This window comes from Neovison vison, chromosome 13, assembly GCF_020171115.1.
Source record: "Neovison vison isolate M4711 chromosome 13, ASM_NN_V1, whole genome shotgun sequence".
NCBI lineage: Eukaryota > Metazoa > Chordata > Mammalia > Carnivora > Mustelidae > Neogale > Neogale vison.
Window position 1 is genome coordinate 73,357,365 of NC_058103.1, and position 25,650 is coordinate 73,383,014.

At 47.4% G+C, this 25,650-nt stretch overlaps 2 protein-coding genes and 1 non-coding gene across 6 annotated transcripts; 2 read left to right on the top strand and 1 right to left on the bottom strand.

The window, feature by feature from the left end:
• Positions 1-1,319: 1,319 nt before the first annotated feature.
• On the bottom strand, positions 1,320-1,392 carry TRNAR-ACG. Its single transcript has one exon. It is a non-coding gene; the product is annotated as a tRNA-Arg (tRNA).
• Positions 1,393-1,709: 317 nt separating this feature from the next.
• On the top strand, positions 1,710-11,082 carry PRMT5 (protein arginine methyltransferase 5). Of its 3 annotated transcripts, none has more exons than XM_044230052.1 (17): positions 1,710-1,847; positions 2,528-2,646; positions 2,949-3,034; positions 3,209-3,343; positions 4,081-4,193; positions 4,340-4,389; positions 5,657-5,820; positions 6,297-6,458; positions 6,630-6,707; positions 6,800-6,858; positions 6,943-7,065; positions 7,146-7,321; positions 8,391-8,500; positions 8,752-8,845; positions 9,015-9,131; positions 9,342-9,406; positions 10,553-11,082. In XM_044230052.1, exons 1-17 carry the CDS (start codon positions 1,738-1,740, stop codon positions 10,703-10,705), a joined length of 1,914 nt encoding a protein of 637 aa, XP_044085987.1. In that variant the 5' UTR covers positions 1,710-1,737; the 3' UTR covers positions 10,706-11,082. The 3 variants fall into 3 exon arrangements, with proteins under 3 accessions (XP_044085987.1, XP_044085988.1, XP_044085989.1); XM_044230054.1 differs by lacking the exon at positions 1,710-1,847 and adding an exon at positions 1,854-1,933; XM_044230053.1 differs by lacking the exon at positions 2,528-2,646 and having other exon boundaries at positions 1,761-1,847.
• Positions 11,083-12,473: 1,391 nt separating this feature from the next.
• RBM23 (RNA binding motif protein 23) lies at positions 12,474-25,113 on the top strand. 2 transcript variants are annotated; one of them, XM_044232053.1, is made up of 14 exons: positions 12,476-12,694; positions 18,706-18,781; positions 19,371-19,480; positions 19,913-19,960; positions 20,091-20,264; positions 20,518-20,571; positions 20,727-20,844; positions 20,940-21,092; positions 21,178-21,315; positions 21,704-21,769; positions 23,258-23,453; positions 23,545-23,667; positions 23,759-23,843; positions 23,926-25,113. In XM_044232053.1, the coding sequence occupies exons 2-14, from the start codon at positions 18,716-18,718 to the stop codon at positions 23,927-23,929; spliced, it is 1,335 nt and encodes a 444-aa protein (XP_044087988.1). In that variant the 5' UTR covers positions 12,476-12,694; positions 18,706-18,715; the 3' UTR covers positions 23,930-25,113. The 2 variants fall into 2 exon arrangements, with proteins under 2 accessions (XP_044087989.1, XP_044087988.1); XM_044232054.1 differs by lacking the exon at positions 23,926-25,113 and having other exon boundaries at positions 12,474-12,694; positions 23,759-23,847.
• Positions 25,114-25,650: the final 537 nt, after the last annotated feature.

The following is a 25,650-nucleotide window of genomic DNA, read 5'->3' on the forward strand; positions in this document are numbered from 1 at the left end:
GGAAAGAAACCCTGGGTGGCTCAGTCAGTTGGATGTCTGCCTTTGGATCAGGTCATGATCCCAAGGTCCTGGGATCCAGTCCTGCATCTACATGGGCAATGGGCTCCTTGCTCAGTGGGGAGCCTTCCTCTCTCCCTGCCTGACACTCCTCCTGCTTGTGCTCTCTCTTTGACAAAGGAATAAATAACATCGTTTTAAAAATAAAGCCTAGTAGTAGTTGTTGTTGTAGCAGCTTTAGTAGTAGTATCTGCAAGATCCAAATGAGGACTAAGATGAGACAAAAGCACTTCCAACTCCTCTAGGCTTCATAGATATTTTTTTAACTTGTTTGGCTTTCAGAATTTCATCCTTCTGGAGCACTTACATTGCACCCATGACTCTTTAGAGCTTATCCTATCCACACCCTTACCATGTGTCCAAGGACTTTGTCCCAGACGAGCCAGGATGATCTCATTCAGTCTGGTGGCTTCTGTCACTACCTCTCTTCTGGCCATTTCCAAATCTTGTCTGGTTCACCTCACTGTTCATCCAACTCTCTATTACACAGCGCCCCCTAGGCGTCCAATTAATTCAGCTTTCCAAACCCCACTCTGACTGTCCCTAAACCCACTTCTTTCTTGTTTCACTCAGAGAGAGGCCAGAACCCAGATTCCTCTTTCTTAAGGCTCCTAGCCAGGCAGTTCCGAAGTTCTGTCAACGCCTCCTTCTTCGGGCCTTTTGTACTGTGCTCTCCTTTCCATCTCCGCTGCCAGGCCCTCAACACCTCTGGGCTCCCTGCCTTAGGGTATCCCCTTTCTCTTCCCTGTGTCTTTCCTTGCTTCATTCCTCTCCTTCCGTTCTGTCCCTCTAACAAGAATGAAGATATTTTCCCAGGCCTCCGCTAGGCAGTTCATGACTCCTCTCCGCTGTAATGCTTCACTGTGAAGGAGTGCGAGCGTGCGTGTGCGTGTGTGTTTACCTTTTGTGTTTTGAGATTTAGAATCATGAGGAATTAGTGGCTGAATTGCCACAATCTATTTGTAACTATACTAAGGCCCTACAATTCCATTTTAAGAGCACCAGCCATAGGGTGCCTGCGTGGCTCAGTTGGTTAAGAGCACCAGCCATTATCCCAATTTTCCCAAGGTTTAGATGGACCCAAGCAGTGGCACAAGACCAACTCTGAATTAACGGGAAAAAGCTGATATAGATGGCTGCAGAACTCAATCAAATTAAGACCTGAAAAACGAAAGCGTGAAGAACAAGAAAACTTCGGAGAGCGTTAAGGAAAGGAAGGAAGACTTAAAAAATGCTGCCCAATAAAGAAACTTCAGTCCCACCGAGCCAGCCAGGAGTCGAACCTGGAATCTTCTGATCCGTAGTCAGACGCGTTATCCATTGCGCCACTGGCCCTGAGACAATTACGGTTTTCTCCGTGATGTTACTTCAAGCTTTTACTGCAGGGTTTCATGGGACGTGTAGTCCCTCAACAGAGGTCCATGAATTCACGAAGCATTATGGGAGATTGAAGTTCGTCGAGAATCAGACCCTGAGATTGGTGGATCTTCTGGAGCCACGTCGTACGTCACTGTGCAGCCCGCGGATTGGCGGGAAGAACCCCTACGCCTCCTGCTCTGAAGCCCTAGAAGACGCTCTGGTTGTTAGGGCGACTTATCCCGCCTTCCGGGGGCTTTTTTCTGGCTTTGTGATTGGCTGCTAATAGCAAGGAATCCCGGCGTGGACAGCGCGAGGGAAAAGATGGCGGCGATGGCGGTCGGAGGTGCTGGTGGGAGCCGCGTGTCCAGCGGGCGGGACCTGAACTGCGTCCCCGAAATAGCTGACACTTTGGGGGCTGTGGCCAAGCAGGGGTGAGGGCCCAGACCTCCGCAAGCGGAATGCGGGCTCCGAACTCGGGGTCGAAGAGGGTCAGACTAGTCATCCTCAAGAGGCAGGGGTTAGGGGGTCGGAGTGGGTAAGAGTAGGGCGGGAGAAACCATTACTCCTTGGGGGAGGATCGAGAAGCCTTAGAGCCTGGAGTGTGGGAAAAAAAGAAAAACAAAACCCAACCAAACAAAAACTTGCTGGGGCATATGGTCACTGAGCCCCAAAGTCAGGGGAGTTGTCAGGTAAACTCAAAAAGGGGACTACAGACCTCCAGGGCCCCGGAGAGCGGGATTATAGTCTGCGAGTCGGGGGAGTGTTAGAGGGTTAGGAAGAGAGGAGATAAATCTTGAGGGGGAAGGCATGGGGGTACTGGGGCAAATCTGGATGTGACAGTCTTGGAAAACCCAAGACAGCAGAGTAGAAAATCCACTTGGCGTGGTTTTTATCTTTTCTCCTTGTCCATGCCTATGTTGTGGGAAGAAAGTGAGGCACAGTGCAGCGGAAGTGATAGGCACCAAGGTGGGCTGAATTTAGTAGTCCAGTCGGGTGACTGATGGTGGCTAAAAGGGTGGTGCAGAATTGAGATAGCCTAATCCAGTTGCTTGGATTTTTTGGGCACTGCTACTCTCTTTACATGACAATTCTGGGTCTGTCGCGGTTGTAGGTTTGATTTCCTCTGCATGCCTGTCTTCCACCCGCGTTTCAAGAGGGAGTTCACTCAGGAACCTGCTAAGAATCGGCCGGGCCCCCAGACACGATCAGACCTACTGCTGTCAGGAAGGGGTAGGGACCATCCCATATGCCCCTTAATTATTAGAGACAGTAACAACTGCTCTAACAGTGCCCTTATTCTCCTCCTTTCCTGACTTGGACATACTGATTAGTTCTGGGACATAGATAACTTGTTTTCTTCTTGCTTACCTGCTTAAAAAGCCTTAGTTTATTCTGCATCAGGCTATCCCACATCTCTGATAGAAAAAGTCTTTGTCTTTCAACTCTACTCTCTATTTCCTGTTAAGAAATAGAAATTGAACAAGTGCTGAACCTCATTTAGTCTTTGTCTTTCTTGGATGGGGGGAGTGCAGACTGGAATACGCTAATTGTGGGGAAGCTTTCCCCATGGATTCGTCCAGACTCAAAAGTGGAGAAGATTCGCAGGAACTCTGAGGCGGTAAGACTGTTTGACCTCTCCACTGGATCTTTTCTAGAGATCAAGTCCTTAACCTGGCTGGGTGCAGAGAGCCTTTTTTTTCCTCCCACAACTTAGTAATACTATCTAATATAATGCAGTCAAAGTTATTTGGGTTGCTAGCTCTTAACCTTTTCCTCTTGTTCTCCATTCCAGGCCATGTTACAGGAGCTGAATTTTGGGGCATATTTGGGCCTTCCAGCTTTCCTGCTGCCCCTAAATCAGGAAGATAACACAAACTTGGCCAGGGTTTTGACCAACCACATCCACACTGGCCATCACTCATCCATGGTATGGCTGAGAGCCTCATTTCCTGCTGCATATTATGGTAGTCAGGCTGTGCTACGTACCTTCTTTTTTTTTTTTTTTTTTTTTTTTTTAAAGATTTTATTTATTTATTTGAGAGAGACAGTGAGAGAGAGCATGAACGAGGAGAAGGTCAGAGAGCGAAGCAGACTCCCCATGGAGCTGGGAGCCTGATGTGGGACTCGATCCCGGGACTCCAGGATCACGCCCTGAGCCGAAGGCAGTCGTCCAACCAACTGCGCCACCCAGGCGTCCCTTTTTTTTTTTTTTTTTTTTTTAAAGATTTTATTTATTTATTTGAGAGAGACAGTGAGAGAGAGCATGAGCGAGGAGAAGGTCAGAGAGCGAAGCAGACTCCCCATGGAGCTGGGATGCTACGTACCTTCTTGTTCCTAGCCATTCAGTAAAGGGTACATTTGGCAGAACTGAAATGTCAGTACTGCCTACCACCATCTAAAAGTAGTAAGCAGAGGGATAGAAAACATACAGAATGTGCAATTATTTCTAGAAACTTATAGTTGCAATTAAGAACAGGACAGAATTTACATAAGGATATATACAAGGTATGAGTATGGGTACATATAATAACAAGTTGGGAAAAACATATAAAAGGATTAACTTGAGATCTGGATCAAGATAATTGAAGGAAGCGTTCTGGACCCCATGAATTCAAAATGGAGATCTAAGGGTACTTAGAACTAAGGGTACTTGTTCATGTGCAGTTCTGGATGCGGGTACCCTTGGTGGCTCCAGAGGACCTGAGAGATGATATCATTGAGAATGCACCGAGTACACATACAGAGGAATATAGTGGAGAGGAGAAGACATGGATGTGGTATGTCTCCTTTTGCTGCTGTACCAGGGCAGAGGGGAGGGGGAGGGGAAGTACAGGGTAGAGCCTGTAGGGTAGTCTCCTCCAGCTATGGTGATTAGTGGGCCATATATATTTGATTGTATTTTTGTGTATTTGACACTGGACAGGTGGCACAACTTCCGGACCTTGTGTGACTATAGCAAAAGGATTGCGGTGGGTAAGTCTACAAGGGTCTTGGGTAGGTTTCCCTTCTCTGACCTCCTGTGAATAAGAATCAGGAGTTTCAGAGGTGCCAAGTGGAGTGTGTGCTTTTTTGATAGCTGTGTACTTCTGGTGACTTTACAGTTTGAAATACTGCTTTTTATCAATTTTTATAAAAAATGCAGAAATTTGTTTTATTCTTTTTTAAAGCTATATTGTTAGCACACAGAACACTTCATTGTAGTTTGGAGGAAGGGCATATGTCACTAATAGAATATCTCCAAAGCTAGATTAATACTGGGGGAGTGACATGGGGAGGGGGAGCACCTTCCCTTCTAGTTTTGAGAAGCTTCCTCTTGGTTCCCAGGAGAAAGGATTCCTTTTTTTTTTTTTTTTAGGATTTTATTTATTTTTTGACAGAGACCTAGTGAGAGAGGGAACACAAGCTGGGGAGTGGGAGAGGGAGAACAGGCTTCCCATGAAGCACGGAGCCCAAGGCAGGACTCGATCCCAGGACCCTGGAATCATGACCTGAGCCGAAGGCAGACGCTTAACATGCCACCAGGTGCCCCAGAGGAGGGATTCCTTGATGTTGATACACATTAGCCATGTTGGCACAGATGCCTTGTGGTGGGGATAAACTAAAGTTCATTTTTTACATCCTCTTTCCCCCTCTATGCCTTCAATATAGACTTGACTCCCTTAACCCAGGGACCTGTTGGAACCTGACCCCAAAACATTATTCCTAGTATGTCAAACAATATGGACATTGGATTGTCACCACGGAGGTGGCATCCCTCAAAAGAGTTCCTTTTTTAGCTTGTGGATCTTCAGATTGAAAATTCTGCCATTTTCATTTATTTTCTTGAAAGTCAGGGTCCGCTTTGAAAAGTTGTTAAACAACATGCTAAATGTGAACCGTCAACCCAAACTCTAAACTTTCCCTGTTCAGAGCATCACATCTTTGGGTTTTACTGTAGCTCTCTGATTTTGGTAGTCCACTGAGGAAGAGAGTTTGAAAGTAGTTGTATACTGTTGAGGATTGTCTGCTCATGTCCTGCCTGAAATAACCATGATTGTTCATGAAAACTATCTTTAGTGAAGCTGGATACAGTTAAAAAAAAAAATCAGGAGTTTCATGTATACTTGGCTGCTGGGCAGTTTTGCTACTCTGCCTCAGTCTGCCTTGCTCTTAGGTAGTCAACAGATCTTGCAGAAAAAAGCACAAAGGAAAGCTGTCTTGCCTAACAGTTGGTAAGTGGTCTTTCTTTATCTTTTCATAGCTCTTGAAATTGGGGCTGACCTCCCATCTAATCATGTCATTGATCGTTGGCTTGGGGAGCCCATCAAAGCAGCTATTCTCCCCACCAGCATTTTCCTGACCAATAAGAAGGGATTTCCTGTTCTTTCTAAGATGCACCAGAGGCTGATCTTCCGGCTCCTCAAGGTGGGTGGTAAAAGGGTTTCAGAGGTAATCTAGCTAATCCTCTTGCCTTACTCATAAATATGTGATGTTTTTTTCCCGGTGGGACTGATTGTCTTCCTCTCTGGTTTCTGGAGAGCAATTTCCGCAAAGTTGGAGGTCTTGAGAACAAAGAGGCAAATGGCAGTAGGAGTCCCAGAAACATTTCAAAAGGAACTAGATCTCATGAGAACTTTATAGAGGGTTTCATTTAAGATGTTGCAGCAAGGATCCACGGGGCTGTTTGAGCCATGATGATGCTTACATGACATAGGAGGGACATAGAAGGGCTTTATGAGTTTACTGAAGCCTCATGCTGTTTTGTTGATACCTGGAGGGATTTGTTGAACTGGAAGACTGCCGGTCCAGGCCTTATACTAGGGTTCTCTGGCCATAACCCATAACATTATCCCAGAAGGTTGGTTTGAGGACTGTGTCTGATTGTCTGCCCTCTCTCACAGCTGGAAGTGCAGTTCATCATCACAGGCACCAATCACCACTCAGAGAAGGAGTTCTGCTCTTACCTCCAGTACCTGGAATACTTGAGCCAGAACCGCCCTCCACCCAATGCCTATGAACTCTTTGCCAAGGGCTATGAAGACTATCTGCAGTCCCCGCTCCAGGTGGGTCTGGAGTGCGCTGAGAGGAGAGAGCCATGGGGAAAATATCTCTGGCAGTAGGTGCTCTAAAATCCTACCAAAGCTCAGGAGGCAGTAAAAGTTTTTGGTATTCTGGCACAGTGTCCCTGCCAGAAGCGGGCTGCCTCACTTTGCCTTTTTCCTCTCATTCATCAGCCACTAATGGACAATCTGGAATCTCAGACATATGAAGTGTTTGAAAAGGACCCCATCAAATACTCTCAGTATCAGCAGGTATAGTTTGGGTCGGGGTCAAGTATAGGGCTGGGTTGACCTGGGTGAAGATGGGATTATAGCCATGAATTCTTCTCTCCCTCCTTGCCCAGGCCATCTATAAATGTCTGTTAGATCGAGTGCCAGATGAAGAGAAGGATACCAATGTCCAGTGAGTGCTTCTCCCCATAATCCCAAAGATTTGCATACCTACTTCTTCATCTGCCAAGTCAGTTTGACCCTTCCCCTTTCTTAGGGTGCTAATGGTGCTGGGAGCAGGCCGGGGTCCGCTGGTGAACGCTTCCCTGCGGGCAGCCAAGCAGGCTGACCGGCGGATAAAGCTGTACGCTGTGGAGAAGAACCCAAATGCCGTGGTGACGTAAGTAGCAACCTCCTTGCTGGGAAGTTGTGTGCCAGTTTTTCTTTTCAGAGTCCTCACTTGCATTATCTTTATCTTAGGCTAGAGAACTGGCAGTTTGAAGAATGGGGAAGCCAGGTGACAGTAGTTTCATCAGACATGCGGGAATGGGTGGCTCCAGAGAAAGCAGACATCATCGTCAGTGAGCTTCTAGGCTCCTTCGCTGACAATGAACTGTCGCCTGAGTGCCTGGATGGAGCCCAACACTTCCTAAAAGGTGCCTCCAGGCTGGGATGTACTGAGTTAGGGGGAATGGATTATCAGCTAGGAAGGCTGTGGCAGGTTGTGGACGGGGAGTGTGTCGGGGGGGTGGTATAGGGCAGCAGCCGCAGAGGAGGTTACAAGGTTTAGGGGAGGGGCGCCTGGGTGGCTCAGTGGGTTAAAGCCTCTGCCTTCGGCTCATGTCATGATCTCAGGGTCCTGGGATTGAGCCCTGCATCGGGCTCTCTGCTCAGTGGGGAACCTGCTTCCTCCTCTCTCTCTGCCTGCCTCTCCGCCTATTTGTAATCTCTGTCTGTCAAATATATAAACAAAATCTTTAAATAAATAAATAGATAAATTAAAAAAAAAAAGGTTTAGGGGAAGGTGGGTTGGATGTGGGTCAGTGCCCTTAGCAAATAGAGCAATCTTTCTGAACCTCAGCATTTCCATCTATAAATGGGAGGAGTGGACTAGAGCCGAGATTGTCAGTCTGTCTGTGGATTCCCTGTACTGACATGAAATGTACCTTGGGCTTAGCTTTCATACAGATCTCAAGGACTTTTATTGACTCACGGAAGAACCACTAGATTAGAATATCTTGAGTTCTTACCTAGAAGTAGCATCTCTTTTTTTTTTTTTAAAGATTTTATTTATTTATTTGACAGAGAGAAATCACAAGTAGACGGAGAGGCAGGCAGAGAGAGAGAGGGAAGCAGGCTCCCTGCTGAGCAGAGAGCCCGATATGGGACTCGATCCCAGGACCCTGAGATCATGACCTGAGCCGAAGGCAGCGGCTTAACCCACTGAGCCACCCAGGCGCCCCCTAGAAGTAGCATCTCTTATGACAGGAGTTGGGGAGTAGGTTGGCCTGGGAATGTGATGACCTGGAGCCGCCTGGGTCTGTTTTGTTTTTTGTTTTGTTTTTTTTTTTATTTTATTTTAAGTAGGCCCCAATGTGGGGCTTGAACTCAGGACCCTGAGATCAAGGTACTTTTGGCCGGTTTGTTTCGATGTGGGAGGTTTGAACTTTCAGTCGGACACCATTTTCATCCTTTGGGAACTTATATGCCTCTCCTGCTCTGCAGATGATGGTGTGAGCATCCCTGGGGAGTACACCTCCTTTCTGGCTCCCATCTCCTCCTCCAAGCTGTACAATGAGGTCCGAGCCTGTCGGGAAAAGGACCGAGACCCTGAGGTAAAAAGCCACTCTCTTCTGGAGAGCTCTATTTTCTTTAGTCCTCTTTTTTTCTTCTTCCCTATATTAACATCAACTATTTTTCTTCCACTGGAGAAGGTGAAGAGGTGAAGGAGATGGGGATGTGGGAGAGTGGTTGAAGTGAAAATGTTTTTATCTTTTTCTGTGTCTGGGAGGCTCAGGCTTCTTTACCTGGGAGAGTGGTGTGTTTTGCCTATCTGCTCTACCTCTTGCTCGGTCTCTTGGGATAGGCCCAATTTGAGATGCCTTACGTGGTGCGGCTACACAACTTCCACCAGCTGTCTGCGCCCCAGCCCTGTTTCACCTTCAGCCATCCCAACAGAGGTGGGTTCCTTTGTGACTGTCCTCTGACTGAATGGGTAAGAGCTTACCTTCTGGTTTCTTGCTATCCCAGTTCTGCTCTCTCTAAGCTTCCCTTGTTCTTGATATTACTTTACCAAGTTATCTAGAACTTCTGGTCCCTTGTCATCATCCACACAACTCTTCCCAACAGATCCCATGATTGACAACAACCGCTACTGCACCTTGGAGTTCCCCGTGGAGGTGAACACAGTACTTCATGGTTTTGCAGGCTACTTTGAGACTGTGCTTTATCAGGACATCACCCTGAGTGAGTGTCTGGGGTAGTGGGTGTCAGGGTAGAAGTATGTTACCTGGGCAGCTTATGTACATGCTTCACTTAGAGTCACAGGGAGCCCAGGACATCTGTGCATGTGGGTCTTTGATTACTTATTTCTCCGTTCACAAAAGACATTCCCCTCAATCCAGGCAAAAAGTAGACTCACAGAGACCACAATTTTTTCATTTCTTTTTCACATAGGTATCCGTCCAGAGACTCACTCTCCTGGGATGTTCTCATGGTTTCCCATCCTTTTCCCCATTAAGGTAGGAATCACCTTCTACACTCAGTGGGTTAAGGAAGCAACTTTTGCGATTGGTATTCTGCCCCTTCCCTACTCTCAGAATGATGCTTGACTGTGACCCATGTTCTGCTGCTCCCACATGCTCCTGGAGCTCTGTTGTAGGTCTTGAGATATCTTCAGTGCCTTCTGCTTGGTTTCCCCACATCTCCTCTGTCTACTCTTCTGTCTAGTCTCTACCTTAAGCAAGAATCATCTTTCAGAAACCCAAATCTGATGATGTCTCTGTCCTGCTTAAAACCCTTCAACAACTTCAGGCTGCCTGGGTGGTGCAGTTAAGTGTCTGACTCTTGCTTTCGGCTCAGGTTGTGATTTTGGGGTCCTGAGGTTGAGCCCAGCATGGGTGTTGGGCTCCACGCTAAGCATGGATTCTACTTGGGATTCTTTCTCCCTCTTCCTACCCCTCTGCTTGTGCACACAAGCTCTCTTTCTCTCAAATAAATAAATACATCTTAAAAAAACAAAAACAAAAACAAAACCCAACCCTTCAATGACTTCCTACTGCCCTCAGGATAAAGATTTAACATTGTAAGACTTGGTATGATCTAGTTTTAGGTGGTTTTTTCAGCTGCCGTCCCCTTGATTATATTGCGTCAGCACTATGGATCTTTTTTTTTTTTAACTGAAATATAATTAACAGGATTACATTAGTTTCAGATGTACAGCATAATGATTCGACAAATCTGTACATTACTCAATGCTCATCATGATTCTAGTACCCTTTTTTCCTGCTTCAGGCATTCACACCTTTCTTCTTTCTGGAAAGTTCTTTGTTCACCTTTTCACCCAGCGTACTTATCTTCCAGGTCTCCTTAAACATTCCTCTTGTCCAATAACTTTCTGGGACCACTGGGACTAGGTGCGCGCTCCCTCTCCTAGGTGCTCTTGTAGTGTGTGTTCTCTGCTGTTCACGGCACTCATCACACTTTCGATGATCTGTTCAGTGTCTGATGGTTCAGTTCTGATTATTCATTCTGAAAGACTTCAAATAAACTTGATGAGGGTTGGAATGTCACATTTTATCCTTTTCTTTCCATGCTCAGCTCAGCAGTACATTGCCACTTAGAGTTCATCAGCTCTACTCTGAACCTCCCTGTCTTTCTTCTTGCAGCAGCCCATTACGGTACGTGAAGGCCAGACCATCTGCGTGCGTTTTTGGCGATGCAGCAATTCCAAGAAGGTGTGGTATGAGTGGGCTGTGACAGCACCAGTCTGTTCTGCTATTCACAATCCCACAGGCCGCTCATACACCATTGGCCTCTAGCCCTGCTGCAAGTGTTCCAGAGCCTTGGAAGCAGCTTCAAGTTCTGCTCCTGTGGCACAGAAAGTACAGTACATCTGTCCATCAGAGTGGAGCATTTCAGTCGGTTTTCCTGCCTTCCATCAAGGTGGGCAAAGGATGAGAATTAATTGTAGGGCTCAAGCCACCAAGCTGAAGACTTCAAGCGAGGGTGGGAGGAATTAGTGCTGGATCTGAAGCTGTTACAACAGGTGCTGCGCCTCAAGTGCTCCCTGGTATAGCCCTGAGAATATGCAGATTGAACACATTTTCAGCCCTTTCCCTGCCCATCTCTGTTCCTGTTACGATGGTTTTGTGGGAGGAAATACAAATAAAGTGAAGTTACAGCTTTTCCTGCTCCAGCCCTGCTGCCCCATGCCTCTGCTTTCCCATACCCTACTTAAACCTATGTGTTTTCAAATCTATGCCTTTATCCAAGACCCAAAGGGCCCTCACTTTGTTTCCTATTTAGGAAGTTTAATGGTCACTCTTGGGACTCCTGGGTGTAGGTTTTTCTGACCAGCTGCAAAGAGGTCTTGTCCATTAAGATTGGTGATTAGGCTTTTCTCTGGGGAGAAGAGATTGCCCCAGTGGAGAAAGATGGGAGTAATGAGTGAAGCCCGTTCCCCTTCCACTTTGCTGAGCCACTGCACTGATAGCTACCTCTTGGGAGGGAAGCTGGAAGCCATGCAGGTATCACCAGCAAGAAGCCACCTGTTTTGTTTGAATAAAGTCACATGGTTAGGGGCATCTGGGTGGCTCAGTGGGTTAAAGCCTCTGCCTTTAGCCCCAGATCAGGCTCTCTGCTCAGCAGGGAGCCTGCTTCCCTCTCTTCTCTGCCTGCCTCTCTGCCTACTTGTGATCTCTCTCTCAGTCAAATTTAAAAAAAGTCACATGGTTAGAGTTTGAAGTCATGAGTCCTATTTCTCCATTTTACAGAGAAGGAATTTGAAACTGACACAAAGATGTCATGTTAGTATTCAGATGGAGACTGGAACACAGATTCCTGGCTCTCTTGATGTTCTAACCAGCTACGTTTCTGGCACCAGCTACGTTTCTGGCAGCTAATAGATGGGAAAACTAAAGTATGGGGATTCTGGAAGCTGTTGGAACTTGAGAGTGGACATCAGTTTCTTCTCTTTCTGGGTAGTGGGCTGAGTATTGCTGTACCCAAAGAGTCACCGAAGAAACTTCCAACTTTACTTTTGCAATGGGAGGTGTGTGGCTGTGGAACCAGGCAATAACCATTAGAGTGCGAAATATGTGGCAAGACTTGTGTTTCCTGGAGCCCAAGCACAGAGGGCAGGAGGAGATAGGAGGGTTGTGTCAACAGCCCACTCAAAATGGGGATGTCTGGTCCAGCCTCCTTCCTGACATGAGACGAAGGCAGCTGCTTATCCCGAAGCTGTCGCCGCTAAGCAGGGCCCGTGCCTCTTAGGAAGTCAGGAGTAGAGTGTAGCAAAGAAGTCAACTGTACCTCCTCGCTGGCTCCGCCCACGGCGGTGACCTACACACCTGGAGCCGGGAGTGAGGCGGGGGAGTCCTTGCTTGTTCTTTGCCCGCCTTCTCCGCCTTCCGCGTGTCATCTAACCAATGAGAGAGCGAAGGGCGGCTGCTTTAGGACGTTTCCACTCCCGGAAAGGTTAGCCAATCCGTGGGAACTTGGTGGTTGCTAAGAAACATTTGAGTTTGGCTCCACCCATGCTAGGGTTTCGGCCAATGAAAATCTGTACTTTGGACTGTTGCCGCGAAACCAGTGAGATTAGTTCCACCACCTGAATGTTTTGGCGCCTGCGCAGATTGGGGAAAGTTCTGGAAGACGGCAGAGCTGTCGCCATTTTGCGGGAAGACGAGTGGCTCTGACGGTAGTGCTTGTTTTACTGCTGAGACTCTGAAAAACAGCCGTGCTTCGAGCCCCCAACACACCCAAAGGAACGGCGGAATCCGGGACCCCCCCGTGGGGACCCGGAACTGGTGAGAAACCCCGAAACCCGGTCGTCCCGCGACGTCACCTATGCGTGACGTTGCCGCACGGCGCCTCCCCCTGACGTCACAGGCAGAAAATGGCGTCAAGAGCAGAACCAGGCAAACTTTTGAGACAATATTGTTGTTTACTTTGGTCTGAAAGTGTACTCTCCCTTAATGTAGACCGCCGGCATGACTTTAGGGATCGGCACTCTCGTTGCTCTATCTCTTAAAGGTGAAGATGCTGTCTCAAGGATCCTAGTGACCGATCTCTTTCCAGGCCCCCGCAGCCCTGACGTTTAGGGTCGCCCGTACTGGGGCGGGGATAGGGGGGAGCATTGACTCAGCCCGTTATGAGAGGGCTCGCAGGGTGGGATTTTAGCACTTAGTGCCAGCACTCCGAGAGGGGTTAGGGAACTGAGACTTATTTCTCAGTCATTAGGCTCTGGAAGGCTCGTGTTCATTGTGTTGGCCTCTGGGGTTTTCCCTGGTTCCTTTTTTTTTTTTTTTTTTTAAACCACCCGTTCCATGGCGGTACAGGAGTATAGTGAGGCCACATATGAGGTTTTAGCATTGGAACACTGGCCCTCGCAGGGACGATGCGAATCGGTTACTTACAGGACCATTTTTTAAAAGTGTAGCCTTGGCTTATTGCACAGCGTGGGAATGTATTTTATCTTTCTCATTGTTCCTGTTCTTGATTAAATTGCCTTCAGTTTGAAGGTGTTTTTGCCCAGTTCTGTGACTGGTCCCATCACCACATGGGTCTCCGCATGTGGTGAATTTTGCCTGAACTGAGCTGACAGCGGTTCTTGACTCTCCTTTGTCCCTTCAGCAGTGAGGCCTAAGCGGTTGTTGGGGTTCTTGACTGTGCTGTGACAAAGTCCAGACACTTGCATGCACTCCTCATGCAGTTTTTGGAGCAGGGATGGAAGAAGACTCTATGGTTTTTTAGGGGAAGCGGTTGATGGACTTTGACCCTTAATTTAGTACATGGGAAGAGTGAAAACTACCAACCTGAAAATGCAGTGGGTGAGACTTTACTGTTTCTAGGACTCCTGAAGAGATACACCAAACCGAGTGAGGTTTCAGGTTTCAAAATATGCTTATGTTCTGTATGTCTGTGCTTAAATAGATTTCATTCATTTCTGAGTACCTGCGTGAAAACTTTACTTCGTAAGTGGTGGCTCATTTGTCAACTTGAGTGAAAGTTTTTGTGCATGTGTTGAATTACTCCTACTCTGTACTAGCAGTCAACAAAGAGCAGTTGTTGAAATCAGAAGCATTTCATTGGGGAGGAAAAAGCAGATTTAAAAAAATAAAGAGGAGTTGTATGACATTTAGAAAACTTGTATAGACTTGGCAGGGAAAAATGACTGGAAAGAACAGAAATGATAGATTGGAACGTTTTATTTTTAAGAAGCAGTTTTCCACAATCGGTTAAATAGTATGTGTTACAATGAGCTTGGTTCCTGATATTTTGAAGTTTGAAGTATATGCTGCTTCCTATCTAGAAGCCACACAGTAAGGTGTGACTAATGGGACTAATGCTTTTGACCTTTGAGAATAGTAATTCCTTAGATGAGCGCGGATTTTATTTTATTTTATTTTATTTATTTTTTTAAATATTTTATTTATTTATTTGACAGACAGAGATCACAAGTAGGCAGAGAGGCAGGCAGAGGGAGAGGAGGAAGCAGGCTCCCTGCCGAGCAGAGAGCCGGATGCGGGGCTCGATCCCAAGACCCTGAGATCACGACCCGAACCGAAGGCAGAGGCCCAACCCTCTGAGCCACCCAGGCGCCCCGATGAGCGCGGATTTTAAAGAAGACATCTTGGGGGGCACCTGAGTCGGCTTAAGCCCCAGTCAGTTAAGCAGCTGCCTTCAGCTCATGTCATGGTCCTGGGGTTTTGGGATGGAGTTCTGCAAGTGGGGAGCCTGCTTCCCCCTCTCCCTCTGTCTCCCAGCTTGTGCTCTCACTCTTTCTCTCTCTGTCAAATAAATAAAAATCTTTGAAAAATAAAAATAAAAAATAAAACATCTTGGGGTGCGTAGCTGACTCAGTGGGTAGAGCATGAGACGCTTGATCTCAGGGGTTGTTAAATTCGAGTACTACAGTGGAGGTAGAGATTACTTAAAAACAGAATCTTAAAAAAAACAAAAACTAGATCATGCTGTGTACTCTTTTTAAAATTTCTTTTAAGGCTGAGGTATAAAGTACTAGAGACTTACAAAGTACAGGAGAAGATAGAATGGATAAGACATTAGACTTTGGGACAGGAGACCTTAATCAAGAGTCAGTTCCTCCATTTAAGTTTTGTGATTCTGGGCTGTTGACAAAACCTTAGTTTTTTCATTGTGCATTGGACCTGATAGCTGCTTATAGCATATATTACCTTCGATTGTTAAATGAATGTACTGTGTCACTGGGGCTCCCGGGTAGCTCAGTTGTTGAGCATCTGCCTTTGTTTGGCTCAGGTTGTGATCCCAGGGTTCTGGGATCAAGCCTCACATCAGGCTCCCTGCTCAATGGGAGGCCTATTTCTCCCCATCCCCCTGCTTGTGTTCCCTCTTTCGCTGTTTGTCAAATAAATAAACTTTATTTAAAAAAAAATTGGGGGGGGCACCTGGGTGGCTCAGTGGGTTAAGCCGCTGCCTTCGGCTCGGGTCATGATCTCGGGGTCCTGGGATCGAGTCCTGCATCGGGCTCTCTGCTCAGCGGGGAGCCTGCTTCCCTCTCTCTCTCTCTGCCTGCCTCTCCGTCTACTTGTGATCTCTCTCTGCCAAATAAATAAATAAAATCTTTAAAAAAATATATTTTTTTGAAATATATTTTTATTTTTTTAAGATTTTTTTCATTTATTTGACAGAGAGACACAGCGAGAGAGGGAACACAAGAAGGGGAAGTGGGAGAGGGAGAAGCACGCTTCCCTCCAGGCAGGGAGCCGGATGCCAGGCTCTATCCCAGGATTCCAGAATCAGGACTTGAGCAGAAGGCAGACACCCAACGACTAAGCCACGCAGGCGCCCCTAAAAAAATACTTGTTAAAAGTGTACAATGTTGGGGTGCCTGGGTGGCTCAGTGGGTTAAGCTGCTGCCTTCAGCTCAGGTCATGATCTCAGGGTCCTGGGATCAAGTCCCGCATCGGGCTCTCTGCTCAGCAGGGAGCTTGCTTCCTCCTCTCTCTCTCTCTGCCTGCCTCTATGCCTACTTGTGATCTCTCTCTCTGTCAAATAAATAAATAAATAAATCTTTAAAAAAAAAAGTGTACAATCTTATTATAATAAGAGATTGAGTTTACTTTTTTTTATTTTAAGATTTTATTTTTAAGTAATTTGTACACTCAACATGGGGTTGGAAGGCACAACCCTGAGATCAAGAGTGAAAGAAAAAGGCTCTACCAACTGAGGCAGCCAGGCGCTTCAAGTTCCCTGTTTCTTAGACAAACCTATTTGATTTTGATTTGACTTCCATTTTAAGGCTTAAATTTGATTCCAGGTAATTTTTGTTTGGCTTTTTCCAAGAACCTTGTCTCTGTAACAGGCTTAGTACAGTGCCTAGGAATATTAGGTACTGTAGGAGTGATTAGTCGTATTTTTATATTACTTATTTTGTATTAGTTATTACTTTTTTTTTTTTCAAAGATTTATTTATTTATTTGACAGAGAGAGAGAGATCACAAGCAGACAGGGAGGCAGGCAGAGAGAGGAGGAAGCAGACTCTCCGCAGAGCAGAGAGCCCGATGCGGGGCTCAATCCCAGGACACCGGGATCATGACCCGAGCCGAAGGCAGAGGCCTTAACCCACTGAGCCACCCAGGCGCCCCTAGTTATTACTTTTATGTTCCTCTTTACTCTTAAATCACCAAATCTGAGGGCAGCAAGGACAGCATCATTGGATGATGCATTAGCTGCTTTGAAGAGGAAAAAGCTCAGTCGCCTGGGTGGCTCAGTCGTTGAGCGTCTGGCTTCCGCTCATTTATTTGACACAGCAAGTGAGGGAACAGCAAGCAGGGGGAGTGGGATAGAGAGAAGCAGGCTTCCCGGAGAGCAGGGAGCCTGACTGACCTGGGGATCCCAGGTCTCTGGGATCATGACCTGAGCCAAAGACAGACGTTCAACGACTGAGCCACCCAGGTGCCCCAATAAATAAAATCTTAAAAAAAAAAAAAAAAATGGATGGGACACCTGAGTGGCTCAGTGGGTTAAAGCCTCTGCCTTTGGCTCAGGTCATGATCTCAGGGTCCTGGGATCGAGCCCCACATCGGGCTCACTGCTTGGCGGGGAGTCTGCTCCCCCCCCCGCCCCGCCTCCCTCTCTGCCTACTTGTGATCTCTGTCAAATAAATAAACAAAATCTTTAAAAAATTAAAAAAAAATTTAAAAAAAGGACAAAGCTCTTGTGGATATGGTAAGTCTGATTATGATTAAGCTCCTTCCACAGAAGTTTTTCAGATTAGTTGGAGTTTTTTTGGTTTTTGGTTTTTAGTCAGCTTTATTGAGGTATAGTTGACATAAAGTAAAGCTGTACACATTAAGGTACAAAGTTTGATGGGTTTTGATGTTTAAACACCCATGAAACCATCACTGTCAAAAGTTTCTTCTGCTCTTTTGTAATCCTTTCTTCCTAGCCCCTCTCCACCTCCTGTTATCCATAGGCAACCACTGATCTGCTTTCTGCCAGTACAGGTTAGTTTACATTTCCTAGAATTTTTTCCTTTAAATGGAAGCACACAGTATGTGTATACTTTTGTCTTTTTTCTTTCACTCAGCATAATTATTTTGAGACTCGTGCATGTTTTGTATATTGATAATTCCAGACCAGTATTTTTTAAATTATTTATTCTATTGATCTTGTTTGATATTTTGGGGTTTTTTTCTAAATTTTTTTTTTTTAAGATCGTACTTCTGTATTTGACAGAGAACTTGAGTGCATGCACAAGCAGGGGGAGCAGCAGGCAGAGGGGAAGGAGAAGCGGGCTGCCTGCTGAACAATGAGACAAGCAGGGGCTCAGTCCGACGACCCTGGGATCATAACCTGAGCTGAAGGCAGATGCTTAACCGACTGAGCCATCCAGGCATCCCTGATACCATTTTTTTTTGGACCGGCCTTTGGTGGACAGATTTGGGAAAGATGATTGCTAGGTGTGAAAGCTTGGAGGAGGCAGGAAGTATTACCCTTCCTCCCTAGACAGGCTTCAGGGTGAAATTGGTGAAGGTGGTCTTAATCATTGTCTTTCTGAGTTACCCGAATTCTAGTTGGTATTATATGGGAAATGTTTAGTGCTGAGTCTTATAATTTTGATGTTTAGGTGGGGGATGTGGAGAAGAGCTTAGGCCTGATTTGCTTTCTGGTGTTATTTTGTCTCGTTCCTGATTTTTAGTCTTACATCTTTTTCTTTTTATTGGAAATACATGCTTATTTCTATGATTTAAGTTTAAACCAGTTATTAACACAGAATTTTGAACTATAGAATGGAGGCCTAGTCCATTGTCCAAGTGAATAATAATTTTGAATGCCAACACTTTCTCTTCACAGGACAGGGTGTGTATTATATTTTGTTTCTTTTTTTTTTTTAAGTTTTTAAAAAGATTTTATTTATTTGGCAGAGAGATCACAAGTAGGCAGGGAGGCAGGCAGAGAGAGAGGGGGAAGCAGGCTCCCTGCTGATCAGAGAGCCCAGTGTGGGGCTCGATCCCAGGACCCTGAGATCATGACCTGAGCTGAAGGCAGAGGCTTAACCCACTAAGCCACCCAGGTGCCCCTATATTTTGTTTCTGTCTAGATATTTATTTTCCTTCTAGACACTTGACTTTTTAAAAGCTACAGAGTGAAACTAGTTCAGATTTAAAATGTACAAAAATAAAGCTAGAGTAAGCCACAGCCAGGAAGATCCTTTTGGAATTCAAGAAACAGAAGTATGTATTCTAAAGCTGTGTCTTGGAGGAGGAAGGGAATGTGGGGTGCCAGCAGGGGTAGAAAAATATGAGATTCTTACGTATCCATGTCCTCTTCTCAGATTTGCTACTATGGCATCCGATGACTTTGATATAGTGATTGAGGCCATGCTGGAGGCGCCCTATAAAAAAGAGGAGGTAATATTCCCCATCTCACTCTTGGAATTGGGTTGGTAAGAAGAAGCAGTTATAGATCATAAGTTTCAACACTTTGTAAATCCTCTTTCCCGGCATGTTTCCTATGTATTGTGGCTAGTCATAAAAGTCATAGTTTTTTAGTAAGCGCCACTCTCCAGCTTCTGTACTCAAAGGCATGCTGGCAGAGAGGGTCCCAAAGCTGGGGCGAGGAGTGGGAGGAGGTTGGGGTAGAACATACTGGGAATAAGTGCTTTGCTCTTAGCTCTCAATGACAGAGTAGAAAGTCAGTGTATCTCAGACGTAAATAATTTCTCACTCTTTTGGGAAATAGATTGTCAGTACAACAAATGTCAAGTAGATAAAATTTTGACATCATAATCTGTCACTCTGATCTTTTTGGGTGGTTTCCTTCCTTCCTTCTCTTATTCCCTTTGTCAGGAGATCCAGGTGCTCACAAACTGGCCAGATAACTGTGAGCTTTGATTTCATAAACTTTCTTCTCTGTCCACTTTTGTTCTTCTCTTCCCCAATGGAATGTGTGTGTCTACCACCTTGTGTCTGGTGACATTTTTCCTGGCAAACCCCTTAGGAAGAACAGCAAAGGAAAGATGTTAAAAAAGATGGCCCTAGCACCACCAGCGTGAGCAGTACCAGCACTAGTGGCACCAGTGGGAGCAGCGCCGGTGGGGAGGCGAGCAAGTAAGTGTGGCATGAGGATGCAGTTGCGTCTGTCATCAGAGAAACAGTCAGAATGGGGAGGTGGATTTCTAGTGATGGCTCCGCTGGGTCCTGGGAATCACAGTGACTTGGTTTAATGATCTTCTCTTCACATTCCAACATAGGCTTGTGGCTCTGTTCTAGCATCTTTCTGTTTCAGTTGAAGAAAACAGCCAGGGGACCCCTGATTTGGAAACAGCAGCTTTTGCTGCGCTTTGGGGGGAAATGGCCACTTCAGATGCCTGACAGCATTCAGGGCTGTGTGCAAGTTGGTGTTGCTGTGAACGCCTGCCAGGTCACCTGAGGCTCTTTGGTCTTTTATTGCTGTTCTACCCTGATCTTTCTGTCACTCCTTTTCCTTGGGGAAAAGGAGAAAACCTTCTTGATAATGAGAATTTATCCCCTCCTTTACAGGAAGAAGAGGAGTCGGAGCCATAGTAAAAGCAGGGATAGAAAGCGCAGGTCAGTTGTTCTGGGGGCTTTTGCATTTTGAGACGTCTTCGAATGGGAGGATAGCAGGGAGAGCTATCCTCAGAGGCCAGAAGAGGCCAGGGTGCCCTTTAGCAAACTCAGCAGTGCCTTCCCCCTGTAGTCGCAGTCGGGACCGGGACCGGCACAGGCGGAGGAGCAGTCGGAGCCGAAGTCGAGACCGGCAGCGGCGCCACCGCAGCCGGAGCTGGGACCGGCGGCACAGCAGTGAGTCCCGCAGTCGTGACCGGCGGCGTGAGGACCGCGTGCGCTACAGGAGCCCGCCTCTTGCCACTGGGTATCGCCTCTTGCTCATACGATGGCGTTTGTGTTGGAGTCTGGGTAGGCCCTGTGTGCTGTGGTTCCTGCCGGTGGGTGCTCGCAACCCACTGTGGCAGGCAGGAGGCCCCAGGACCAGAAGGGTGGTATTGACAATTCCTGTGTGATGAGGTGCTGGAATCTGGCTTTCTCGTGCTGGAAGTCCAGGCATTGGACTGATGTGGGTGAAATTTGATGACACAATTTTCCATTTGTCGTTGTCTGTTCCGCAGGCGCAGGTACGCACACAGTAAGAGCCCTCATTTCAGAGAAAAGAGCCCGGTCAGGTGAGTTGATAGTGAACGGTCTTCCAGGGACTGTGAGTTCTGACTAGAAAGCCGCTTGAGCCGGAGTCCAGGAATGCATGGTACTTGAGGGGAGCTGGAGAGCAGTAACCGTGTATCAAGAGCGGGTGTCTCACCAAATTGCACTCGCTCTTCAGGGAGCCCATTGATAATCTGAGTCCCGAGGAGCGTGATGCCCGCACGGTATTCTGTATGCAGTTAGCTGCCCGCATTCGGCCTCGGGACCTGGAGGACTTTTTCTCTGCTGTTGGCAAGGTAACCCTCCCCCACCCTTATCTGTCTTCCCTGTATAGCTATCTTCTGTCCATCCTCTTATGCCCAACTCAGGATTTTCTCCTTGCTCTGGATAGGTTCGTGACGTCCGAATCATCTCTGATCGGAACTCCCGTCGTTCTAAGGGCATCGCCTATGTGGAGTTTTGTGAAATCCAGTCTGTGCCGCTGGCCATTGGGCTGACCGGGCAGCGGCTGCTTGGAGTGCCCATCATTGTCCAGGCTTCACAGGTGAGCGAGCTGTGAAGCTGACAGGAGAAAATGGGTTTGGAGGGAGGAGGTTTGGGATGCGAGCTTTCAGTTCCTTCTCGCCTAGGCTGAGAAAAACCGACTGGCAGCCATGGCTAACAACCTGCAGAAGGGCAGCAGCGGGCCAATGCGCCTCTATGTGGGCTCCCTGCACTTCAACATCACAGAGGACATGCTTCGGGGCATCTTTGAGCCATTCGGCAAAGTGAGTAGAAAGTGATAGAAAGCTCTGAAGGGAATTGGGAAAAGCGGGGAGGGTATGCCTGCCTCTTTGTTCTGTCTGACCACAAATGGCCCACCGCACCTGCCAGAACGTGCGGATTGTCCATGCCATCGAAGTGAGGCTCCATCTGTGCAGTCAGAGTGCTCGGTGCGCACATGAGTCTGGCATTGGGAGCTCAGATGATGGGGTCCAGATTTAGTAAGATGAGCAGGGAGAGGTGTTATGGAAAGAGGGGGCCTTTGTCTCTTTTTAAAGTGATTTGGAGAGTTAGAACTAGTTGGCTCCAAAGTTAGAGGTAGTTAGTACTGGCAGGAAAGATCACAGGTGCGGGTACCCCAAAAACTGCTAATAATTTTTCCTCCTCTTACAGATTGATAATATTGTCTTGATGAAGGATTCAGATACAGGCCGTTCTAAAGGTTATGGTTTCATTACGGTGAGTCTCTGGTCTTTAACTTCGGAATTTCATTGTGGTTTGTCCACTTGTCTGATTTGCAGCTTAGCTTCATCCTCCTCCTTTAGGAACTGTCTAAATGACCCATAAGCCCTGGTGCCTGAAGCCTGGACTAGCCTTCTGCCCCTTGAGATGAGTGCATTGCTTGAGATCTTGGCTTTGCTCCTGCACACTGTCAGTGGTCCTGGTGTGGGCGTGTCCAGGCGTTCAACCAGCCTCCCTCGTGCCTCGTCTTGCTCTTTGGGTAATAGAAGTGACTTCAGGCTGCAGCTGCAGGGCTGGGGGCCTGAGGGAGGTTAGGTGTGGGCTTCTGTAGGTATGCTTTATGAAATTGGTATGTTTTCATGATAGGAGCAGGAATAGGGATTTTTTTTTTTTCGCCTAGAGGCCCTACCCCCATTAAAAGCAGTTTTTCCATTTAGAAATATCTTTATATTCAGGGACCACTGTAGGGAGAAGAGCGAGGCCATATTTTACCTTTTCCTGACACTCCCAACACAGTTGCTTCCAGTTCCCATAACTGGTTCTTCCAGCCCTGTGTGACTCCAGGTTGAGGACTGGCTGCCAGCCCCCGAGTCTCATGGAAGCCGGTATTTTCTAGGTTCAGTCCAGGCAGCACACACACCCCCCACAGTTGCCTGCAGGGCTGAGGAGAGGTAGGTTGTGTTCCACCAGGGGCATTGCTCACCTCAGAGAAGTATCCGGTGAAGGCAAGCCACCTACACCGCCTGCCTAGGAACTGTCAGTACTGCGTGCCAGGCCCTAGGGCAGGTGCTACCAGAGGAAACAAAGCCAGCTCCGGTGCTCACAGTGGCAAGTACCTCTTCTAACTCCTGGGTGACTCAGATGCAGAAAAGCTTTTGAGGCCTTTTTGCCCTTGTGCTGCCACCTTTTTGGTCAATATCCTTGACACATTAGCAGCAGACTGGGATCTTCCCCATAGCAGGCTGCTCTGGTGCCACTGGGCAGTAGAGCCCTATGATGAGCAGCACTGGTGGAGGTGTAGGGCTGGGGTGCCGTCTTGCTCTCCATGCCACGGGGCACTCCCTCCTACGGTGGGGCTTTGGAGTTCCAGATTCCTACTTCTTGATTGAGAATTGCAACTGACGAGCCCTAAAAGCTGAAATAAAGGAAGCTGGACTCTCAGACTGTCTTACTTCCATTACTGTGCTCATTTGTATCGCAGCCTGTAAGGGTAGGCCACCCTATAGATAATAGAGTTCTTGCATTATTAGGTTCTTAGTGGAGCTGGAAGATTGAAGTGATTGCCATTGAGTCAGTTGGAAAAGGTCCTTTTCACATGTTCATTTTGGGGGCTGGGTATCTTTGGTCACATTCCCTGGGACAGAAGAATTTGTGCCACAATGAGCATGCAATTTTCCTGGGATAGCTTGACTAGGCGGTGGTAGTGGGGCTTGGAGAGCATGTCCGCACCCAGGAGGTGACTGATACGGCCTGGGTTTCTTGTAGTTCTCAGACTCTGAGTGTGCCCGGCGGGCCCTGGAACAGCTGAATGGCTTTGAGCTTGCTGGTCGACCTATGAGAGTTGGCCATGTGACTGAGCGTCTGGATGGTGGCACAGACATCACTTTTCCAGATGGGGACCAGGAGCTGGATCTGGGATCAGCAGGTGGACGTTTGCAGCTCATGGCCAAATTGGCAGAAGGTGGAGAGTGTTTCTCTGCAGAGTGAAGAAGTGGGGTGGGATTTTTAGATCAGGGGTTGGGACTTAATGCCAACTTCTCTTTCCCTTTTAGGCTCTGGAATCCAGCTGCCTACCCCAGCTGCAGCTGCCGCCGCCGCCGCAGCCCAGGCTGCTGCTGCCTTGCAGCTGAATGGGACCGTGCCCTTGGGGGCCCTGAACCCTGCGGCTCTGACCGGTAGACTTGGGCTTGGGAAAGGGAGGAGGGGTTAGGGCCTGGAAAGAAGAAATGCTCTGTGCTCACTAACTTGGACCTCTCTCTGTTGTAGCTCTAAGTCCGGCCTTGAACCTCGCCTCCCAGGCAATTGCCTCCCAGTGCTTCCAGCTTTCCAGCCTCTTTACCCCTCAGACCATGTGAGTCTCAGGGTATGGCTCAGTTTAGTCTTTGGTTTTTTTCTTTCCTTTAGCTTTCCCTGACCTCTTCTCCTTGCCATAGGTAAATCAGTGGTGCAGTACACTGCCTCCCTGTGCCTCTGGGTCCTGCCACTCCCTTCTCCACATCTACCCTTCCACGGCCCCTTCTCCATTTTGTGGACCAAGCCATCCTGAGCCCGTGGATATTGACTGTGCGGGAATTGGGGCCACACTTGAACTCAAGAAGAGCTCCTGCCCAGAGCCCCATTGGAAATGGACTCTGCTGAGCAAAGCCACTAGTCAAAGAGGACAGAATCTGCACCTGCGTTGAACACCTGTTTCTCTATGTATGTCGTCTTCTAGGATGACCTTCATTGCTCTTTCCAACCACCTCTTAGTGATTCCTCGGTTCCTCCCCTGTTGGGAAGGCCATAGGGCATTAACTGAAGGAACTAACCTCTCTTCTCTCCCTGTACCTTTACCCTACAGTCTGTTGAGGAAAACCCTTAAGACCTCTGGTCCAAGAGGACTTTGGAGTCTAGGGGGGGAATGGTGAACGTTGAAGGTGCTGGCTTGCTGCTGCACAGGTCCCAGAAGATGGCAAGGACATGCATGTTGTGAAGCCTGCCTTAGGCCTCACTTGGGGCGAGAACTGCTCCTGTGGGCTCAGCATCTTGCTGGGAGGTGTGGGAATGATCTGTCCTGCCAGGCATTTTGGATGTCTTAGGGGTGGGGCTTTCAGGAGTTTAGCGAAAGGTGGGATACCTTTCCAGTATCTTTTATCTTCCTTTGTATAGTTGTCCTTCCTTCCAGGTCCTTCCTGTGGCCCAGGATGGGGGGATGGAGAGGAGGCTGCTACTCTCTACCATTTCCCATGTGCCTCTACTGTGGGCTCAACCCCAGCTGTTAAAGCTGCTCCTGTCCCCTACCTGGGCACACATGAGCCCTTTTCACTGGATTTTATACCCTTGTGTCTGTGTACATAAAAATATATGTATATGCATGTGTACATCCTTGTGCATACGTACACATACATGTGCATATATGCATATAAACTTTGTATAAAAGGCAGGCTCCACTGTTGTGGCCGCTGCCCATATGTGTGTGGTCTCAGTCAGTTGGTGTGTTTGATGCTAATAACTTCTTATGAGCCAAAACCATGAATGGTTCTAGGGATAGAAAACATTTGTAAAGCTTTTGTGTTTTTTTCCTTTATTTTAATTTTGTTTTATCTAACTTTGCTTAGAAATTAAAGTGGATGGAAGGCACACACCTGGATGGAAGTTCCCCCATCTATCTGCATTATACTCTCCACCCCGTGGGTCTTCTCCATATGTCTTCATCTTAACTATTTCCTTTTTTTTCCCTCCCCACCCACCCATCCTAAATATTTCCAAACCTACCTTGTGTTTGGACACATGAATAGGCGGTCTCTGTGCCCAAGGACAGATTTTGTCTTTCCACCAGATGGCAGTGTGACGGTAGCACATTTTGCACCTTTGGTTAGAGGTATTTTGTGATCTTGAGTTTAAGTACCAGAGAAGCCTCCTAGGTTCACCAATTTTACCATTAGCCTCTGTGCCCACCTGTGGCCCTCTTTGTGGCAGACTCCCAGTCCAGTATCCAGAGCAGTTGGGGTATCATACATTGGGACTTCCCAGGCTTGAAGTCGGCTATTCCTCAGTCAGTCCCCTCAACTGTTGTTTTCCATATAGGACTCTGGCATAACACAGGCTTGGGAACCAGTGAATTCCAGAATGCTGAGTATTCCAGGAATTGCCCTGAGGAAGGGGAGGCGCACATCTTC